General features: G+C 38.4%; 1 protein-coding gene and 1 long non-coding RNA gene across 2 annotated transcripts; both read left to right on the forward strand.

The window, feature by feature from the left end:
- Positions 1 to 428: 428 nt before the first annotated feature.
- LOC149011950 (uncharacterized) lies at positions 429 to 8,347 on the forward strand (the record flags this gene model as incomplete). Its single annotated transcript, XM_089162802.1, has 7 exons — positions 429 to 1,333; positions 2,252 to 3,350; positions 3,715 to 3,999; positions 4,157 to 5,337; positions 5,449 to 6,697; positions 6,749 to 7,224; positions 7,501 to 8,347. Coding segments are annotated over exons 1-7 (5,796 nt in total), but the record flags the coding sequence as incomplete, so codon positions are not given.
- Positions 8,348 to 9,922: 1,575 nt separating this feature from the next.
- On the forward strand, positions 9,923 to 17,191 carry LOC149011951 (uncharacterized). Its single transcript, XR_016174297.1, has 3 exons — positions 9,923 to 10,058; positions 16,626 to 16,938; positions 17,129 to 17,191. It is a non-coding gene; the product is annotated as an uncharacterized LOC149011951 (long non-coding RNA).
- The last annotated feature ends 2,374 nt before the right edge of the window (positions 17,192 to 19,565 follow it).

Below are 19,565 nucleotides of genomic sequence, written 5' to 3' on the forward strand. Positions count from 1 at the left end.
ACTAAATCGATTTCAGTTAACTTTTTTGGAACTAAGGTTCATCCGGGCCAGTTTGCACGCACCACGATTTACTTCCTCGGGGGGGGTAGCTTTATATTAATACCACCGAGTGGGTGCGAACCCAAGACCTCCCCTAGGGAAGTTGGGTCTTTAACCGCTTTAACATACCACCTTTGGTATTTGCGAGTGTAACTACCGCCAATATACCAAGACTTATACCTAAAACCTACTCTCTTTTTCATTTTAATATCTGATGAAGAGGTCACTTGTTTTATTTCAATTAAAAAAATTCATGCTCAATAGGCCGTTATAAAAATACTATAGGAATCTACACTAGGGAAATTCTGAGGAAGGTTCATGTATGTGAATCACCACCGATATTAAATTCGAGCAAGTGGAGAGTACATAGGCTCTTATTAAGGGGAAAGTTCATAAAGGTCGATTTCACTATTGAGAGTCAAGTCGAGTCATCTTGGATGGAAATTTGCGAGGAAGTTTTATTGCGATTTCATTCTTGGTGGGTAGTCTTCTTATCTCTCTTTTGAAGCTACTTTCATTTCATTCCATTTCTCCTGAGTGCTTTCCGGCAGACGCCGATTAAAGTGACCGAACAAGTGATTAAATCAAGTTTCGGCTCTTGGAATTTCGTTAGCATCTTGAAACTGTGGAGAAAAATGTATACTGCTGCAAAGGGAAAGAGCGTAATGTGTACTGCTGCAAAGGGAAAGAGCGTTGCATCATCTTCTTCATCTTCATCATTATCATCATCTTCATCATCTTCATCATCGTCGTCATCTTCGTCGTCGTCATCATCATCTTCATCATCATCATCTGCCACACAAGAGTGCAATTCCTGCGGTTCCTTCTCTTTTGAATATGAGGTGTTTTTGAGCTTCAGAGGTGAAACACGGACCAACTTCACCGACCATCTCTACCTCGCTCTCAACGACATCGGAGTCCACACCTTCAGAGACGACGAAGAACTCCGAATTGGAGAAGAGATCGGTCCAGCACTTCTCTCTGCGATCCGTCAGTCCCAAATCGCCATTGTCATCTTCTCGAAAGATTATGCTTCAAGTAAATGGTGCCTTTTTGAAGCTGCCGAGATTGCCGAGCAGTCCAGGAAAAGGCAGGAAGGCCAAAGACAGATGCTAGTGTTGCCAGTTTTCTATCACGTAGATCCATCGGAGGTCCGAAACCAGACTGGTGGCTATGGGACTGCTTTCCAGGATCACGAGAAAAGCTTCGACAAGGAGAGACTAGACGGATGGAGGAAGGCTTTGAGAGATATTGGTCAATTGAAAGGCTGGGATCTGAAGAATACTGCTGATGGGTAAGTAGTCTGAACAACTACATGTATTACCTTAAATTAATACCCTTTCCATTGTTCTCTGAAACTCTCGATGGTAGATTGATCTTCACTGGGTTACAACTTACAAGAACCGTTTCAAAAGAGTTCTTCGTGTCTCCAAAAGACCAGTTGCATTTGTATATAAAGTGCTAGTCTAGCGTGTCCCTCCCATTGATTGCTAGGTTATAAATCTGTCTTCTTTGATGTTGATGTGATGCTTGGATTTGTTATCTGGTTGGCTTCGGTCCAATTTGCTGGGCTTCTTGGCTTGGATTCAACTTAACGCGTACATAATAAGTTCTATAGGGAAAATGTGATTTCTTATGGTTTTGAATTAATTGGTGTTGAGCTCTTTTGCTTTAAGTGTGTTTTTTTAGGGCTCGTGAAATCTAAACCAAAGCCAACCCAATAGGACTTGGGTTTGATTCTATCTAACGCCACTGCTGTAATCAATAGAATTTGAAAGGCCACTTGTGACCCATAAGCATTACTTGTGATTATTTATGGATTATTGAAAATGGAGTTACAAATAATATTTACTATTATTGTATTATGAAACAAAATTACAATGTTGAGTATTATTTATGATTGTATGCAAATTAAATGGTTAAGGACTTTTGAGGAAATAGAAATGCTGCATTTTCATTTGAATTCATGCTTTTATAATAGTAGTATGATATGATATAAGTACCATGTATTTGATGTGACCTTTGTACCATTAGGTTCGATTCATATCCAATTTTCTAAGGCTGTTCTCACCTAAACAGATTGTTCAATAACCTATGAAGCAAATTGTACTAGTTCTTTGCAACTTTTCTACGATAGACTCTTCAATGAGAATCTGGGAGATATACATCATCATTCAACTCATTTATTTTCTTTCTTGTTTGAATTATGCAGGCACGAGGGGAAGTTAGTAAGATTAATTGTCGAGGAAGTTTGGAGTAAATTAGACAAGAACCCCTTGACTATTTCAGATGATGTGGTTGGAATGGATTCTCATGTAGAAAAAGTAGAGAAGTTGCTGAGTAGTGAATCTAAACAAAATAAGCATATTGTGGGCATCTATGGCTTAGGTGGTATCGGCAAGACAACGATTGCCAGATGTGTGTACAATAAAGTCTATCGGGATTTTGAAAGATGTTGCTTTTTGGAAGATGTTCGAGAAACTATCAAAACAAGAGGAATTACTCATTTGCAAAGTCAACTTCTCTCCAATATCTTGAACCAGAAGAGCACAAGCATTAGTAGTGTCCATGAAGGAACTTCTCTCATTAAGCAAAGATCATCCACTAAAAAAGTTTTTATTGTTCTTGATGATGTGGATAGAGATACTAATTTAAATGCAATAATTGGGGATGGTGATTGGTTTGGTGTTGGGACCAAGATTATCATTACAACAAGGGATAAGCATATTTTGGATAATCTTGGAGTAGACAAGATATACAAACCCAATGAAATGGATCCAGATCAGTCACTTATACTTTTCAGCAAGCATGCCTTTAAGATGTACCATCCTCCAGAAAAATATTTGAAACTCTCAAGAGATGTGATAAGGACTAGTGGAGGACTTCCTTTGGCGCTGAAGATTATAGGTTCATATTTATGTTGTTTAGGAGAAATAGAATGGATAGATGCTGTGAAAAAGTTAGCTAACACTCCCCACAAAGAAGTGCAAGAGAAATTGAGAATAAGTTATGATGGATTAGATCATGAGGAGAAAGAGATGTTTTTGGATATTGCTTGCTTTTTCATTGGAAGGAAAAAAGACATTGCATGTCATATATGGGACAGCTTTGAGTTTCCCACACATTTAGGAATTAAAAATCTTTGCTTAAAGTCACTCATTGGGATTAATGAAAGAAATGAGTTCAGCATGCATGATCAGCTAAGGGACCTAGGGAGAGAAATCGTCCGCCGGGAAAACTATAAGGTGCTTGGAGAACGTAGTAGGATATGGTCATTTAAGGACGTAAAGGAAATACTGAGTACTCAACAGGTTTGTTCTCAATAAATGAATTAGTATATCTAAATTTATGTTTTTCAATCATTGGTTTTATATATTTTCAGTTTTAGAAAACAGTCATTAAGGTGTATGGTTTGAAATCAAGTGATAAACATCGGTGGATCCCAGGTACAAAGGATCCAACACCCACAGCTCAGCTCCATATATTTAATTTTTCATAACCCCATATAATATTTTTTGATGACTTGAGTGAGGTCATTATTCCGTTATAATATGATGGACCTACCCATCCATAAACTAAATCCCTAAGAGACTTGGGCATTAATGCTCGTAAATCTGGCAGCTTTGTACATGATATATAATCTTGCATAATTAAGCTAGTTGCTTATTTTTGCAGGGAACAAGCAAAGTTGAAGGACTCTGTGGCTTAGGAACCTTTTATTTGACGCGGTCTGAATACATAATCATTGAAGGATTTGGTGCAATGACTGGACTAAGGATACTTGAGGTCAATAATGCCAGAGTTGCTAGAAACTTGGAGCACTCGTTTCCAAATCTGAGATACCTTAGTTGGCACGGCTGCCCTATGCAATTTGTACCAATCAATCTAAGGAGATTGTGTGTTCTTGATTTGTCACACAGTAAGATCACGAACGATTGGATAGGTTGGAAATATATCAAGGTAAGTCTCTAAGAATAAGATATTAAGCTAGTCTTAAAAGAAAAAATTGTAACTATGGTAATTGCTTGCCATCTATTGTATGTAAGTTTGTAACTATAGATTACTTATCTTTTAACTAATATCTACTAATCAAGTTGTTCCTGTTTCCGTTATGCAGGAGGCAGAAACTCTTAAAGTTCTGGAGCTAAACTGTTGTGATGAACTATCCCGAACTCCAAATTTGTCGGCAAATAAACAGTTGGAGGAATTGCATCTTTTTGGCTGTAGGAATTTGGTTGAAGTTGATGAATCCATTGGTCATCTTAAGAGTTTAGTCACATTGAACCTGAGCAACTGTGACAATTTAGGGTGTCTCCCAAACAACATTTGTGAGTTGACTTCTCTCAGAATACTTAAACTTGAACACACAAGAATCCGTCATTTGCCAGAAAGATGGGCTCACTACCACTTGGAAGCCTTAACGGAGCTACATTTTGATTTTTCTGAAACACGGCTACCTTACATGCCAAACCTCCAAATTTTGCGTACTGGTCTGTCTTATATTCTCACATTATTTTCTGATAAAGAGACATTATTTCCTGATAAAAAGACGGACATAATCCCACTCACGGAACTCCCTCCAAGTTTGAGATACTTAGATGCTTCGAGATGCAGAATGAAATCACTTCCAACAAGTTTGCCAACAAATTTAGAGGAACTGTACCTCCACAATTGTCCCAATTTGGTGGAGATACCCACTGCCATCAATTCTCTTACAATGCTCAAGTTTCTCGAATTACTAGGCAATGACAACCTGAGAGAAATACTAGGATTCTCGGGCATGAGAAATTTAGAAACAATACGGATTGAATGCTGCCCCAACCTGGTGAAACTTGAAAGCCTTGAAGGATTGGATTCCCTGAAGTGGATCTCGTTGAATGACTGTTCCTCATTGTCAAAATTGCCTAAACTTCACGGCTTGACAAAACTGAAAGGATTAGTTTTCGACAGCAACTACGACTTTTTAGAGACTCTGGGGCTAGGGTATTCTGACTCCCTCAATGATCTGTCTATACAAAAGTGCCCATCACTGGATTATTCGTCATTAGAAGTATTACCGGCTGTCTCTTCTTTGTCTTTCAGAAACCTGCCAATTCTATATCTCGATTGTGAGCGGCTAATTCATATCGTGGGTGGTGGCAGATTAGAATCATTGGAAGAATTGTATGTGATCGGCTGCGACTCAATGGAAATATTTCCAGATGTCTCTTACTTAACGAAGCTAAAGAAGCTAGAAGCCAGGGATTGTAATAAACTAACTCAATTTCAGGGGATTGATAGGTTGGAAAATCTAGTTGAGTTATGTATTCGGGAATGCGTTTCTATTGAAATATTACCATGGCTATCAGCTGAAAACTGCAAGAAGTTAGTTGAGATTCAGGGGCTCGATGGGTTGGAAAATCTAGAGAGATTGCAAATCGATGGATGCATTTCTATCAAAACATTACCACATTTGTCAAATTTAAAGAAGCTGAAGACCCTATCAGCTAAAGGCTGCGAGAAGTTAGTTGAGATTCAGGGGCTTGGTAGGTTGGAAAATCTAAAGTATTTGGATGTTGATGGATGCATTTCTATTGAAACGTTACCATGTCTATCTAACTTGAAGAAGCTGGAGACTCTATCAGCTAGAGATTGCAAGAAGTTAGTTGAGATTCAGGGGCTCGATGGGTTGGAAAATTTGAAGTATTTGTATGTCGGTGGATGCATTTCTATCGAAACATTACAATGTCCGTCCAACTTGAAGAAGCTAGAGATCCTATCAACTAGAGACTACAAGAAGTTAGTTGAGATTCAGGGGCTCGATGGGTTGGAAAATCTAAGGTATTTGAATGTTGATGGATGCATTTCTATCGAAACATTACCACATCTGTCAAATTTAAAGAAGCTGGAGACCATATTAGCTAGAGATTGCAAGAAGTTAGTTGAGATTCAGGGGCTCGATCGGTTGGAAAATCTAAGGTATTTGAATGTTGATGGATGCATTTCTATCGAAACATTACCACATCTGTCAAATTTAAAGAAGCTGGAGACCCTATCAGCTAGAGATTGCAAGAAGTTAGTTGAGATTCAGGGGCTCGATGGGTTGGAAAATTTGAAGTATTTGTATGTCCGTGGATGCATTTCTATCGAAACATTACCACATCTGTCAAATTTAAAGAAGCTGGAGACCCTATCAGCTGAAAACTGCAAGAAGTTAGTTGAGATTCAGGGGCTTGGTAGGTTGGAAAATCTAAAGTATTTGGATGTTGATGGATGCATTTCTATCGAAACATTACCACATTTGTCAAATTTAAAGAAGCTGGAGACCCTATCAGCTGAAAACTGCAAGAAGTTAGTTGAGATTCAGGGGATCAATGGGTTGGAAAATCTAGAGAGATTGCAAATCGATGGATGCATTTCTATCAAAACATTACCACATTTGTCAAATTTAAAGAAGCTGAAGACCCTATCAGCTAAAGGCTGCGAGAAGTTAGTTGAGATTCAGGGGCTTGGTAGGTTGGAAAATCTAATGTATTTGGATGTTGATGGATGCATTTCTATTGAAACGTTACCATGTCTATCTAACTTGAAGAAGCTGGAGACTCTATCAGCTAGAGATTGCAAGAAGTTAGTTGAGATTCAGGGGCTCGATGGGTTGGAAAATTTGAAGTATTTGTATGTCGGTGGATGCATTTCTATCGAAACATTATGATGTCTGTCCAACTTGAAGAAGCTAGAGACCCTATCAACTAGAGACTACAAGAAGTTAGTTGAGATTCAGGGGCTCGATGGGTTGGAAAATCTAAAGTATTTGGATGTTGATGGATGCATTTCTATCGAAACATTACCACATCTGTCAAATTTAAAGAAGCTGGAGACCATATTAGCTAGAGATTGCAAGAAGTTAGTTGAGATTCAGGGGCTCGATCGGTTGGAAAATCTAAGGTATTTGAATGTTGATGGATGCATTTCTATTGAAACATTACCACATCTGTCAAATTTAAAGAAGCTGGAGACCCTATCAGCTAGAGATTGCAAGAAGTTAGTTGAGATTCAGGGGCTCGATGGGTTGGAAAATTTGAAGTATTTGTATGTCCGTGGATGCATTTCTATCGAAACATTACCACATCTGTCAAATTTAAAGAAGCTGGAGACCCTATCAGCTGAAAACTGCAAGAAGTTAGTTGAGATTCAGGGGCTTGGTAGGTTGGAAAATCTAAAGTATTTGGATGTTGATGGATGCATTTCTATCGAAACATTACCACATTTGTCAAATTTAAAGAAGCTGGAGACCCTATCAGCTGAAAACTGCAAGAAGTTAGTTGAGATTCAGGGGATCAATGGGTTGGAAAATCTAGAGAGATTGCAAATCGATGGATGCATTTCTATCAAAACATTACCACATTTGTCAAATTTAAAGAAGCTGAAGACCCTATCAGCTAAAGGCTGCGAGAAGTTAGTTGAGATTCAGGGGCTTGGTAGGTTGGAAAATCTAATGTATTTGGATGTTGATGGATGCATTTCTATCGAAACATTACCACATCTGTCAAATTTAAAGAAGCTGGAGACCCTATCAGCTACAGACTGCAAGAAGTTAGTTGAGATTCAGGGGCTCGATAGGTTGAAAAATCTAGAGATATTGAATATCAATCGATGCATTTCTATTGAAACATTACCATGTCTGTCCAACTTGAAGAAGCTGGAGACCCTATCAGCTGAAGACTGCAAGAAGTTAATTGAGATTCAGGGGCTCGATAGATTGGAAAACCTAGAGATATTGAAAATCGATGGATGCATTTCTATCGAAAGATTACCACATCTTTCAAATTTAAAGAAGCTGAAGACCCTATTAGCTAAAGGCTGTGAGAAGTTAGTTGAGATTCAGGGGCTTGATAGGTTGGAAAATCTAAAGTATTTGGATGTTGATGGATGCATTTCTATCGAAACATTACCACTTCTATCGAATTTAAAGAAGCTGGAGACCCTATCAACTGGAGACTGCAAGAAGTTAGTTGAGATTCAGGGGCTCGATGGGTTGGAAAATTTGAAGTATTTGTGTGTCCGTGGATGCATTTCTCTCGAAACATTACCATATTTGTCCAACTTGAAGAAGCTAGAGACCCTATCAGCTGGAGACTGCAAGAAGTTAGTTGAGATTCAGGGGCTCGATGGGTTAAAAAATCTGAAGTATTTGTCTGTCCGTGGATGCATTTCTATCGAAACATTACCATGTCTGTCCAACTTGAAGAAGCTGGTGACCCTATCAGCTAGAGACTGCAAGAAGTTAGTTGAGATTCAGGGGCTCGATAAGTTGGAAAATATAGAGATATTGAATATCAATCGATGCATTTCTATTGAAACATTACCATGTCTGTCCAACTTGAAGAAGCTGAAGCAGCTATCAGCTAAAGGCTGCAAGAAGTTATCTGAGATTCAAGGTCTTGAAAATTCCGAATGCATTTTGTGGAGAGGATTGAAATATAACCCAATGACAGGTAGTAAAAAGAACCATTGCAGTTGCAGGTAACCCTCTCTCTCTCTCTCTCTCTCTCTCACTCTCTCAATATTTTGTCATTTTTTATAATTGGGTAAAATCTGCTCTCATTTCTAAAATTTGCTTGATAATGATTATCAGAAAATCATCTCAACAAGAAAGGGGTGTTTTTAGATGAATTCCCCCACGTCTCTTTTTTTTTTTTTCACAATATCAAAACTCCTTTGGTTATAGAATATGTCACTAGTAAATCCAAGACAACAAATACATAGAATTCAAATTTCCAGCACTGCACACAACATTGCTTGAATTTTCTTTTTCTCAGCTCAGAACAAAATATATAGGCCTGAAGCAGCCAAGCTACACACATTGATTCAACTCCGATTCGGATTTGGGATGAGTGAATGATGCTCTAGCCAAAGATACTGATTGACGTTACAAGGCCATCACATTAATTAACCCATATAATATTCTGCCAGGTCATTAAAATTGAGTAAGTCTCTGGAAAGCAGAATCGAAGTGTTGCAGATCTATTCAAAATTAGATCCTTCGATCATCCTATAAATAAAACTGAGAATTGTTCATGATGCACCTAAAATATGGCCACGTACAACTCAAGTTCAATTAAAATATGTGAATTCAAATCTGGAATCAGTATTAGCAAATACCATGTCAACTGTCTTAAAATCCCCTTTCACCACATGAAAGAGGGAATTCTGGGTTGCTATGGACAAAAGATGGTCATGTACAACAAAAGGTTCCATGGCTTTGAAACTTTAGAAAATCAGATTCTATTATGCATTTTTCTATATCTCATTCTCTGTATTGGCCAAGTCAAGTGATTGCCTCAGTTTGAATTCCCAACCCCCACCACCCTGGTTTTAAAATTTGAAGAATTCATGCAGCAAAATAAGCTTTGTTTCCCCTACCCATCTCGCTGCCTGATTCTTGTCCATTTCTGTTTCAGGATAATGTAGTTGTGGCATCAAACGTGGAGACAAGCCATGAGAGGTGGCTGAAGGACAGAAAAATAGAAGAAAGTAGATTCCAAACCCAACTTATAACTCTATGGTGCAGTTTCCTTAGGCAGAGTTTCAGCTACTGCTTTCACAATTGACATAGCTACAACGACATTGTCATGATTTGGTGGGCAGATGCCAAAGGCCAATGTCGTGGAGGTATCTGATACAGCCTTTTAATGGCCACAAAATGCCTTTACCCTGCAGGGACAAAGAAGGCAAAACATGAGTACCTTGAACATCATCAGCTCTGCCAATAAGGTATTATTGTTAGGGACCTCATTTCCCTTATCTACAGCTACAAATTGAAAAAGGGAGCTGACCACGTTGACATTTTTTTTTCTTTTGTATTTTGGTTGTCTTTCATTGAAAGATCATGTCTACTGATCAACCAAATGATTTAGGTTGGTTTGGTTTTTCCTCATTCATCCTTTCTTTATGTTTTGTGTGCTTGTTCATGAAAGGAAGCATGAGTGAATCAGATGGAGCCAAAGGTGCTAGTTATGTTTGAAGGCTACTATGTTAAGGTTATATTCCTCATTCTCCTTTGCATCAGCTTAATAATTGAATTTTGGTGAATATTTTGTCATCAGTTTAATTAAATTCCCTGGAGTCAAATATGGAATCAATAGCAAATACTGTGCAAACTGTCTTGAATTCCTCCCCTCCAACCCAACCTGAAAGAGTGAATTCAAGGTGAATATTTACAAAAGTGGTCATATACAACACAAGGTTCTGTAGCTCTGCTACATTAGAAAATCAGATTTTAATTGCTCTCGATATTTGCATAGGAAAATATGTTGAATGTATCTTATTGGTTGGTTCTTCAGAAGCAGCTACTGTTTTAGATTTGGACATGATTTTTAATTTCTTGAAAAAGAAATGTCTAATTGTATGTGTTAGAAAACAAGCTTTAAATAATCAAAACAGTAGTTGAACTTGAATAGAGAAAAGAGAGAAGAAGAAGAATAAGAGAAGAGAGATGAATAACCAATAGAAGAGGCCTATGATTCTTGCTTAAGAGTCTAGAATCACAGAGCCCTTTTATTTATAGCTTCTAATGAATCTAATACAACTTGAGAGACAAGTAATTGTTCTCTAGAAAAAGGAAACAAAAAATTACAACTTTAGTAACTTCCTAGTTCCTAAAATAGAAAATTCTGAAAATAGAAACTACCACCAAAATAGAAACTATGCTTTCTAAAAACTCCCAAAACTTATGTAGCAAGACTCTTACATTAGAAATAGAAACTATGCAGTTTTTACTGTTCACGTGAACAGTATTTACTATTCACGTGAACAGTAACATGAACACTAAAATAGTCCAGACTTGCATATACTTCAACACTCCCCCTCAAGCTGGAATGTACACAAAGAAAACTTCAGCTTGCACAATAACAATAAACTTGAAAGGTAGCACCAATCTTGAATCGTGTAGCAATGGCAGACGTCAATAAACACTGAGAAAACTTCACCCAGGAGATAATCAACACCAACTTAAAAAAAAACTTTAATTCTTCATGTCAATAGAACCATCCAATAATAAGAACAATCGACGATGTTGAAGACGAACAAAGTCCATAAGTATAACAGGATCAAAGATACTATCCATATAATGCCGGCAGTAGGAGACATATCCACACTAAATCTTCAAAATTGCAACTCCAATGTCCATAAGTGTAGTAGGATCAAAGACACCATCCACATAATGCCGGTAGTAGGGAGAAATATCCATACTAAATCTTCAAAATTACAACTCCAATGTCCATATAAATGCTTCACAAAAAGGCAAGTAATAGGCAAAGTATAGGTAGGTAAAAGGCAATATTGATTACTGTGGACCAAGTAGGTAGGTAAAAGACAGTATAGGTTACTGTGGACTAAGTAGGTAAGGTAGTATGGGTTACTATGGACCAAATAGATAAGGTAAAAGACAGTATGGGTTATCATGGACCAAGTAGGTAAGGTAAAAGACAGTATGGGTTACTGCGGATCAAGTAGGTAAGGTAAAAGACAGTATGAGTTACTGTTGACCAAATAGATAAGGTAAAAGACAGTATGGGTTACTGCGGACCAAGTAGGTAAGGTAAAAGACAGTATGGGTTACTGCGGACCAAGTAGGTAAGGTAGTATGGGTTACTACGGACCAAGTAGTTAGGTAAAGGACAATATAGGTAAAGACATGTAATGATATCGTTGTAGAATGCCATAAGTTGAGGACAAAGGATCTTCACAAATAATATCCATCAGCACATCTTGAGTAGATATAGAATAAGGTACCATTCTCCCCCTCACATGTAGCATTACACGTGGACAATTAATGATGACCAGTGACAAGCATCTTAAAGTATGAACACAAAAGAAACCCAAGAAGGAAAAGTAGCAGCCACAGAGCAGTGTATTATTCACCAATAAAGTTGATCAAGCAGCAGAAAATTGTCTCACAGGACAAAGTCTTGTGCACCAAGGGGGGAAAAAATTCTGGACCATCGCCAACCCTTAGGTAGGAGCAAATTAGATCAGGAAAAAAATATATTGAACCAATTTGGAATCTCAAAATTGCAGTAGTCGTTGCAACAATCCACTCGGAAGAAGTGCAATAACAATTGCTGCAGTAGCAGATAATATCAGATCTCGGACCGTAGCAGCAAACTTCTGCTAGATTTGAAACTCTAACAGATCTCGATATGAAGGAAAAATAGTCCTTTAGGTCTTTGTAGAAGTATTAGATAAAAAGAAGGCTAAACTTGATTCTAAAATAAACAACGGAAGAAGTAGTAAAGCAAGAAGGTAGCAGCAGAATTTTTCAGAAGAGAGAAATTCAATGAAACAGGGGTACTAGTATACGACTTGCAACTAAACTTATAGCACAAACAATGGAAGACAATACTTAGATCTTGCAATCCGAATTATGGGCATATCTTTGCAAGAATCAAGAGGAATCCCAAGACATCAGTATAGTGCAGATTGAACTTCAGATTTGCACACAAAAAAAAGGGTAGTAGCAGCCTCAATTGAATCAAATAGGTAGACATATCCCCAGAAAGCTTAGGGCCTTTTTGTAGTATTAATACATAGATACTTGGTGCTTCAAAAGTTAAAGAAGAAGGACAGCCATGCACAATTACTGCAGCGAAGGTTGGGGCTACCCTAGATAAGAAAAAGGAAAAAAACTGGGCAGCCAAGAGAGAGAAAACAGCCCCTAGGTTGATTAAACTTGCTCTGATGCCATGTTAGAAAACAAGCTTTAAATAATCAAAACAGTAGTTGAACTTGAATAGAGAAAAGAGAGAAGAAGAAGAATAAGAGAAGAGAGATGAAGAACCAGTAAAAGAGGCCTATGATTCTTGCTTAAGAGTCTAGAATCACAGAGCCCTTTTATTTATAGCTTCTAATGAATCTAATACAACTTGAGAGACAAGTAATTGTCCTCTAGAAAAAGGAAACAAAAAATTACTACCACCAAAATAGAAAACTACCACCAAAATAGAAACTATGCTTTCTAAAAACTCCCAAAACTTATGTAGCAAGACTCCTACATTAGAAATAGAAACTATGCAGTTTTTACTGTTCATGTGAATAGTATTTACTGTTCACGTGAACAGTAACATGAACAATAAAATAGTCCAGACTTGCATATACTTCAACAGTATGTTTTCACCATTATTTTTTACAGTCACCTGCAAGTCCTTTTGGAGCCTTTGTTAAGGTAAACAATGCATCTGCTTTCTGCTAAGGGTCATTTTATTAACTAAAGAAGAATAGTAGATCCCTATCCCCACCTTTGGCATTACCATCAACAAGGGAGTGTGCTTCCTTAATTACACGTATATACAGACCATAAATCTCAGGGCAATCCTGAAATATCCTAAATTTTGTTTCTCTGTTTGCATCCTATCCATCTCATGTCAGATAAAGCCCACCATCTCTCTACTTGCTGAGAAGATGCTTGTTTGGCTGCTGATGAGGCAAGGAAATCTGTTATCGGATTAACTCTCTGTAGCAGTGGGATATTTTCCAGCTAATCTTGTCTAGGAATGGCTTGAGTGTAGGCCATCTCTGTTGGATTCCCGTTGCAAGGGACCAAATAATTCGAGGAAGACCACAACTGTGAGTCGCTTTGTATCCAAAGCTTCGGTTAACTCGTTCTACCTGCCATATCTAGTCATGAATGCTTTCACCTTGACTTGGAACTTTGTTTTGATTCCTAAAAATCTTCTATAATGGGTAACCATTTGAGCTGTTATATTTCAGAATACCCCTCCTGCCCCTACAGTCTTGGATTTCCAATAGAGTTCCCATTGATATTTATTTTAATCCATCCTGGACAAGCTTTCACCCACTGAATCTGTCCGTACCTTCTTTACCTAAGAATACACATATCCACTCCTAAGCAATGGCAGAGCAACAGATCAGGTTGCACCATTGGTCAACTGATATAGACCAAGCTTGACTGAGATAAATACCACAAGATTATCTGCCTTACCACCATGGTTTAAATCTCCCAAAAATTGCGCTGAATCTCAGTTCTATAGCAAACCAAGATGAGATGGGCCGATAGGGAAAAAGGTACCAAATCTTGGTTGAAATCTTGGCTCATCTTTATTGAAATCTCAGCATATGGCGATCCATCCCGCATATTTTGACTAGGATGGACCGTTTTAGTCCATCTGAAGTTCCTTTTATACCAGTTTCAACATTTTGCAAATCTCCTCTTGGTTTCACCTGGTAGATTAGACCATTTCAACTTAAGATCCAAACTTTTTGCTTCATATGCTTATTTGTCCCTCAAATCCCTACACTCCTTTATCAACAAACGTCTACTTCGAGAATGGGACTTTACAAGTAATGGAGAGGATGATTGAACCCTCTTCTTCCCCAGCACCCTACCTTCCTCTGGCATCAACTGTTCTTGTGTCTCCCTCCTCCCCCCGGTCTCCACCTCCACTTGATCCCCTTTACCCTACTGGATGGTTGAAAATCGTCCTTCTACCCTACTGGAGTGCTTGATGAAGAAGCTTCATGCTTACCATTGCCTTATGGGCCATTTCTTGTGCTGTCGTCCTCTTTTTCCCATCATGAAATCTTTTTGATAAAAACAATAGAAACCAGTGGAACCCCTGGAGTTTGACCTCCTAGACACTATTTTCTCCCTCTTCAAATTCTCTGTAGATGAAGACAAATGCAAAGCCCTTGAAAATGGCCCTTGGTCTATTAGGAAAAGACATCTTCCTCCACCAATGGGATCGCCACCTGCAACTAAATCATGAGGATTCTCCACGCTTCCTCGTTGAGTCATGTTTCTAGGACCCCCCCTGCATTACCAGTGCAATGAATGTCTTGAGCATTGTGGGCTCAGCTTAAGGGACCCCTCTCTTCTCTAATGTCACCACCATGAAGAAAGACAGGCATCGTATGCCCACATTGGTGTTGAGATTGTTGCAGATTTCTCTTGCCTTTGTCCATCTTTGTCTCTGAGGAATCTGTTCTTTCTCTATCCTTGCCATTCACCTTGTTACCATTCTGGAGGAGGTCCCGCCAAGCATGCCAACAATGTTTTCTTAGAAACTGAGTTTAATAGAACTAGTTATGCATGTGTGCTAGGGCCTAAGAATGACCAAAGGACTTTGATCAGGCTACAATGGGTTCTCTGTGCTTCATCGTATCAAGGACATTGATGTCTCTTGGAAGAAGACAAACAGAAACTTGTGGAGCTTTTAATTGTGGACTTGAACCAATTTTATACTAGTAATGTGAGATCCCCTATGATCCTAATCTAAAACCTAACTTGCAGGTTTGAGAATCTGAAGTTTGAGTAGAAGGCAACTGTGGCCATCTAGATTGAGACCATCAAATTAAGATTGGAATCCATGAGCATGGATGGTGGTGATGATGATGATGGTGAATTTGTTACTTTGAAGGATTTTAAAATGAGATCTAGTTCGAACCCAGATGGATTGGGAAGGTAGATTTTTAGCTTATAAAAAATGGAGTTGGAAGGTCCTCAAGTCCATGTAAGAGCCCCCATCTTGGTCTACTAGGTTAGACAAGTGTTCTAGACTAACCACGTTGAAAAACCTCATTTCTATGAGAAATTAGAGAGGGCGGTTTGTCGGGGTGGTTGATTAACTGGCTGACCTCCACCCTAGGTGATTGGCCCAGTTTACTAAGGGCAAAATTAGGATTTGATCCCTATAAACCCTATTTAATGACTCCCAAACCTAATAGACAGGATTATTTTATTGCATGGAGGCTCAAAACCCTAGGAGTGAGCTCACGTGACGGTGGAGAATAAGGTGGATGTCACGACCCAAAGATCAAATCAGTTACTAGTTCATGAAATTGAAGGTAACTAAGGAATTGAAGATGGCTAAGTTCAGACCCAAGTGCTATTCGAGCACCTGGGGAGTCGCCTTGGGTGGTCACCCTCCCTAGAGAGGCCAATCAACCTCCATCCCCTTGATGTGTTGGTTAGTATAGTTTGATGTCTGTCTTTGTTTATTAACTTAAACCTAATCTAAATGCATGTTCTTAGGGATTTTGGTAACTTGTTAACATCCTATTTCGTGACGTTTGGACTCTTTGAAGATCTATAGTATTGCTTGAGTAAGGGATACAACCTCATGTATTTGATTCATGCTCTATAATGTGCTCTCATGACCTTGTTTACACTACTATGGTGACAACTGATGTTGTAGAGCATGTACGTATGGATAACTTATAAAACTGAGAATTGTTCATGATGCACCTAAAATATGGCCACGTACAACTCAAGTTCAAATAAAATATGTGAATTCAAATCTGGAATCAATATTAGCAGATACTGTGTCAACTGTCTTGAATCCCCTTTCACCACATGAAAGAGGGAATTCTGGGTTGCTATCGACAAAAGATAGTCATGTACAACAAAAGGTTCCATGGCATTGAAACGTAGAAAATCAGATTCTATATATTATGCATTTTTCTATATCTCATTCTCTGTACTGGCCCTGTCACACCACCCTGGTTTTAAAATTTGAAGAATTCATGCAGCAAAATAAACTTTGTTTCCCCTACCCATCTCACTGCCTGATTTTTATCGATTTCTGTTTCAGGATAATGTAGTTGTGGCATCAAACGTGGAGACAAGCCATGAGAGGTGGCTGAAGGACAGAAAAATAGAAGAAAGTAGGTTCCAAACCCAACTTGTAACTCTATGTTGCAGTTTCCTTTGGCAGAGTTTCAGCTGCTGCTTTCACAATTGACCTAGCTGCAATGACAGTGTCATGATTTGGTGGGCAGATGCCAAAGGCCAATGTCATGGAGGTATCTGATACAGCCTTTTAATGGCCACAAAATGCCTTTACACTGCAGGGACAAAGAAGGCAAAACTTGAGTACCTTGAACATCATCAGCTCTGTCAATAAGGTATTATTGCTAGGGACCTCATTTCCCTTATCTACAGCTACAAATTGAAGAAGGGAGCTGACCTCCTTGACATTTTTTTTCTTGTTTATTTTTGGTTGTCTTTCATTCATGTCTACTGATCAACCAAAAGATTTAGGTTGTTTTTCCTCATTCATCCTTTGTTTATGTTTTCTGTGCTTGTTCATGAAAGGAAGCATGAGTGAATCAGATGGAGCCAAAGGTGCTAGTTAATTTTGAAGGCTACTACGTTAAGGTTATATTCCTCATTCTCCTTTGCATCAGCTTAATAATTGAATTTTGGTAAATATTTTGTCATCAGTCTAATTAAATTCCCTGGAGTCAAATATGGAATCAATAGGAGATACTGTGCAAACTGACTTGAAAGAGTGAATTCAAGGTGAATATTTACAAAAGTGGTCATACACAACACAAGGTTCTATAGCTCTACTACATAAGAAAATCAGATTTTAATTGCTCTCAATATTTGCACAGGACTATATGTTGAATGTATCTTATTGGTTGGTTCTTTAGAAGCAGCTACTGTTTTAGATTTAGACATGATTTTTAATTTCTTGAAAATGAAATGTCTAATTGTATGTTTTCACCATTATTTTTTACAGGTCACTGCCAAGTCCTTTTGGAACCTTTGTTAAGGTAAACAATGCCTCTGCTTTCTGCTAAGGGTCATTTTTATTAACTAAAGAAGAATAGTAAATCCCTGTCCCCACCTTTGGCATTACCATCAACAAGGGAGTGGGCTTCCTTAATTACATGTATATCCAGACCAGGAAATCTCTGGGCAATCCTGAAATATCCTAAATTTTTTTCCTCTATTTGCGACCTATCCATCTCATTCTGATAAAGCCCACCATCTCCTTACCACCATAGACCGAGCTTGACTAAGATAAATACCAAAAAATTATTTGCCTTACCACCATAATTAAAATCTCCCCTAAATTGCACTAAAATCTTAGTTCCCTCGCAAACCAAGAAGAGCCGACAGGAAAAGAAGTACCAAGTGTTGGTTGAAATCTTGGTCCATCTTTATCAAAATCTCAGCATGTGGCAGTCCATCCTGCATATTTCAACCAGGATGGACCATTTTAGTCCATCTTAAAGTTCCTTTTATACAAATTTTGACATTTTGCAAATCTCATCTTGGTTTTACCTGATAGATTAGATCATTTCAACTGTGAAATCCTTAGGATCTTAACTCGAAAATTATAATTGCAGATGTGACAGTTTGCTGAATTTTAGAAGATGATCCGACACGAACCCGGATGGACTGGGAAGGTGGATTAATAGCTGACAAAAGATAGAGTTGGAAGGTCCCCTAGTCTAGGTAAGAGCCCCTAAAACGGTGTATAAGCTTGTGTTTGTATCACAGACTAACCTGCCCAACAGACCCATCTTTGTTAAAAATTCCGAGGGGGGGGTGTGGAGGTTGATCGGAGGTAGGCGCTTGGGGCAACCCACTTGAACGACATCCTTGGAGCCCACGAATACCTTAAGAGCAAAATTAGGTTTTTAGCTTCTGAACACTATTTAAAAGCGTTTTCACCTTAAAACATATTGTTTTATTGCTTAGCCATCAAAGAACCCTTGTACTTGTCAGAGAGTTCATGTCAGAGACGAAGGAAGTTGCGTTCCCTTTGCGATTTGTGATTCAGATCCAATTCTGAAAAATTAAAGGTAAGAATTCATTCCCAACCTCCAACCCTTACTTTCCTCTAACTTTGGATGAAGGAGATCATTGTCGAGTGACGTATTTGATCAAAGAAACCCTATTTTATGATTAGATCAAGCGCCGTGATTGATTCTCCAATCATTCTAGTTGCTGAATTTTCATCACAGGAAGATCTCAGAAAACCTAGATTTATGTTTTGTTATATCTGAGTTGGTACTTCAATATAAGTTTGTTGGGGATGTTGCGAATGTTTTTGGGAGGGTTTTAGAACTCTTGATTGACTTGGAACTCATCGGAAGCGAAGGAGTGAAAACGACGCAGTTTGCACTTGGGTGTTGTTCACACACGCATGGAGGTCGCCCGGCAAAAGACCCCCTTGGTCGACCCCACCCCACTATCTAAGTGGTGGTCACCCATGGAGGTTGCCCGGTGCTTGACCCCCTTATAGACCACTACCTTGCTGCCTCTATTTTTTGTCTATTCTGAAGCCTGATTGAACTCTGATGTTGGTCTAACTTAAACCATGAATTATCTAGGATATTTCGAGGCGTGCTAGGCTACATCTTGTCATTATTTGAGAGGTTTATTTCACTTGTTAGGCAAGGGATTCAACCTCATGTGTACATGTAGTTGAATCATGATCTCTTAAATTATATAAGTGATGCCTATTTTACTATTCTGAATATGTTTCTCTTAAGCATATATGAATGGTAGATTATGGATTATATGAAATCAGGATTTGTATATCCTTTATTGCATTTGTTATTGAATCGTGATAATGCTAAGGTTTGGGTATTGGGTTGTTTGTTATTAACATGGATACTGACCTAAAGTTGTTGCATGAACCATTGCCCTCAAAACCTTAAAATGGCCATGTAGACTTAGATGCATGTGTAAGATGTCTAGTTGCATTTGGTTAGTAATACCCCTAACGGGTTTC

The sequence above is a fragment of the Hakea prostrata genome, chromosome 7, assembly GCF_041222555.1.
Source record: "Hakea prostrata isolate BN-2017 chromosome 7, UWA_Hpros_2, whole genome shotgun sequence".
NCBI classification, from domain to species: domain Eukaryota; kingdom Viridiplantae; phylum Streptophyta; class Magnoliopsida; order Proteales; family Proteaceae; genus Hakea; species Hakea prostrata.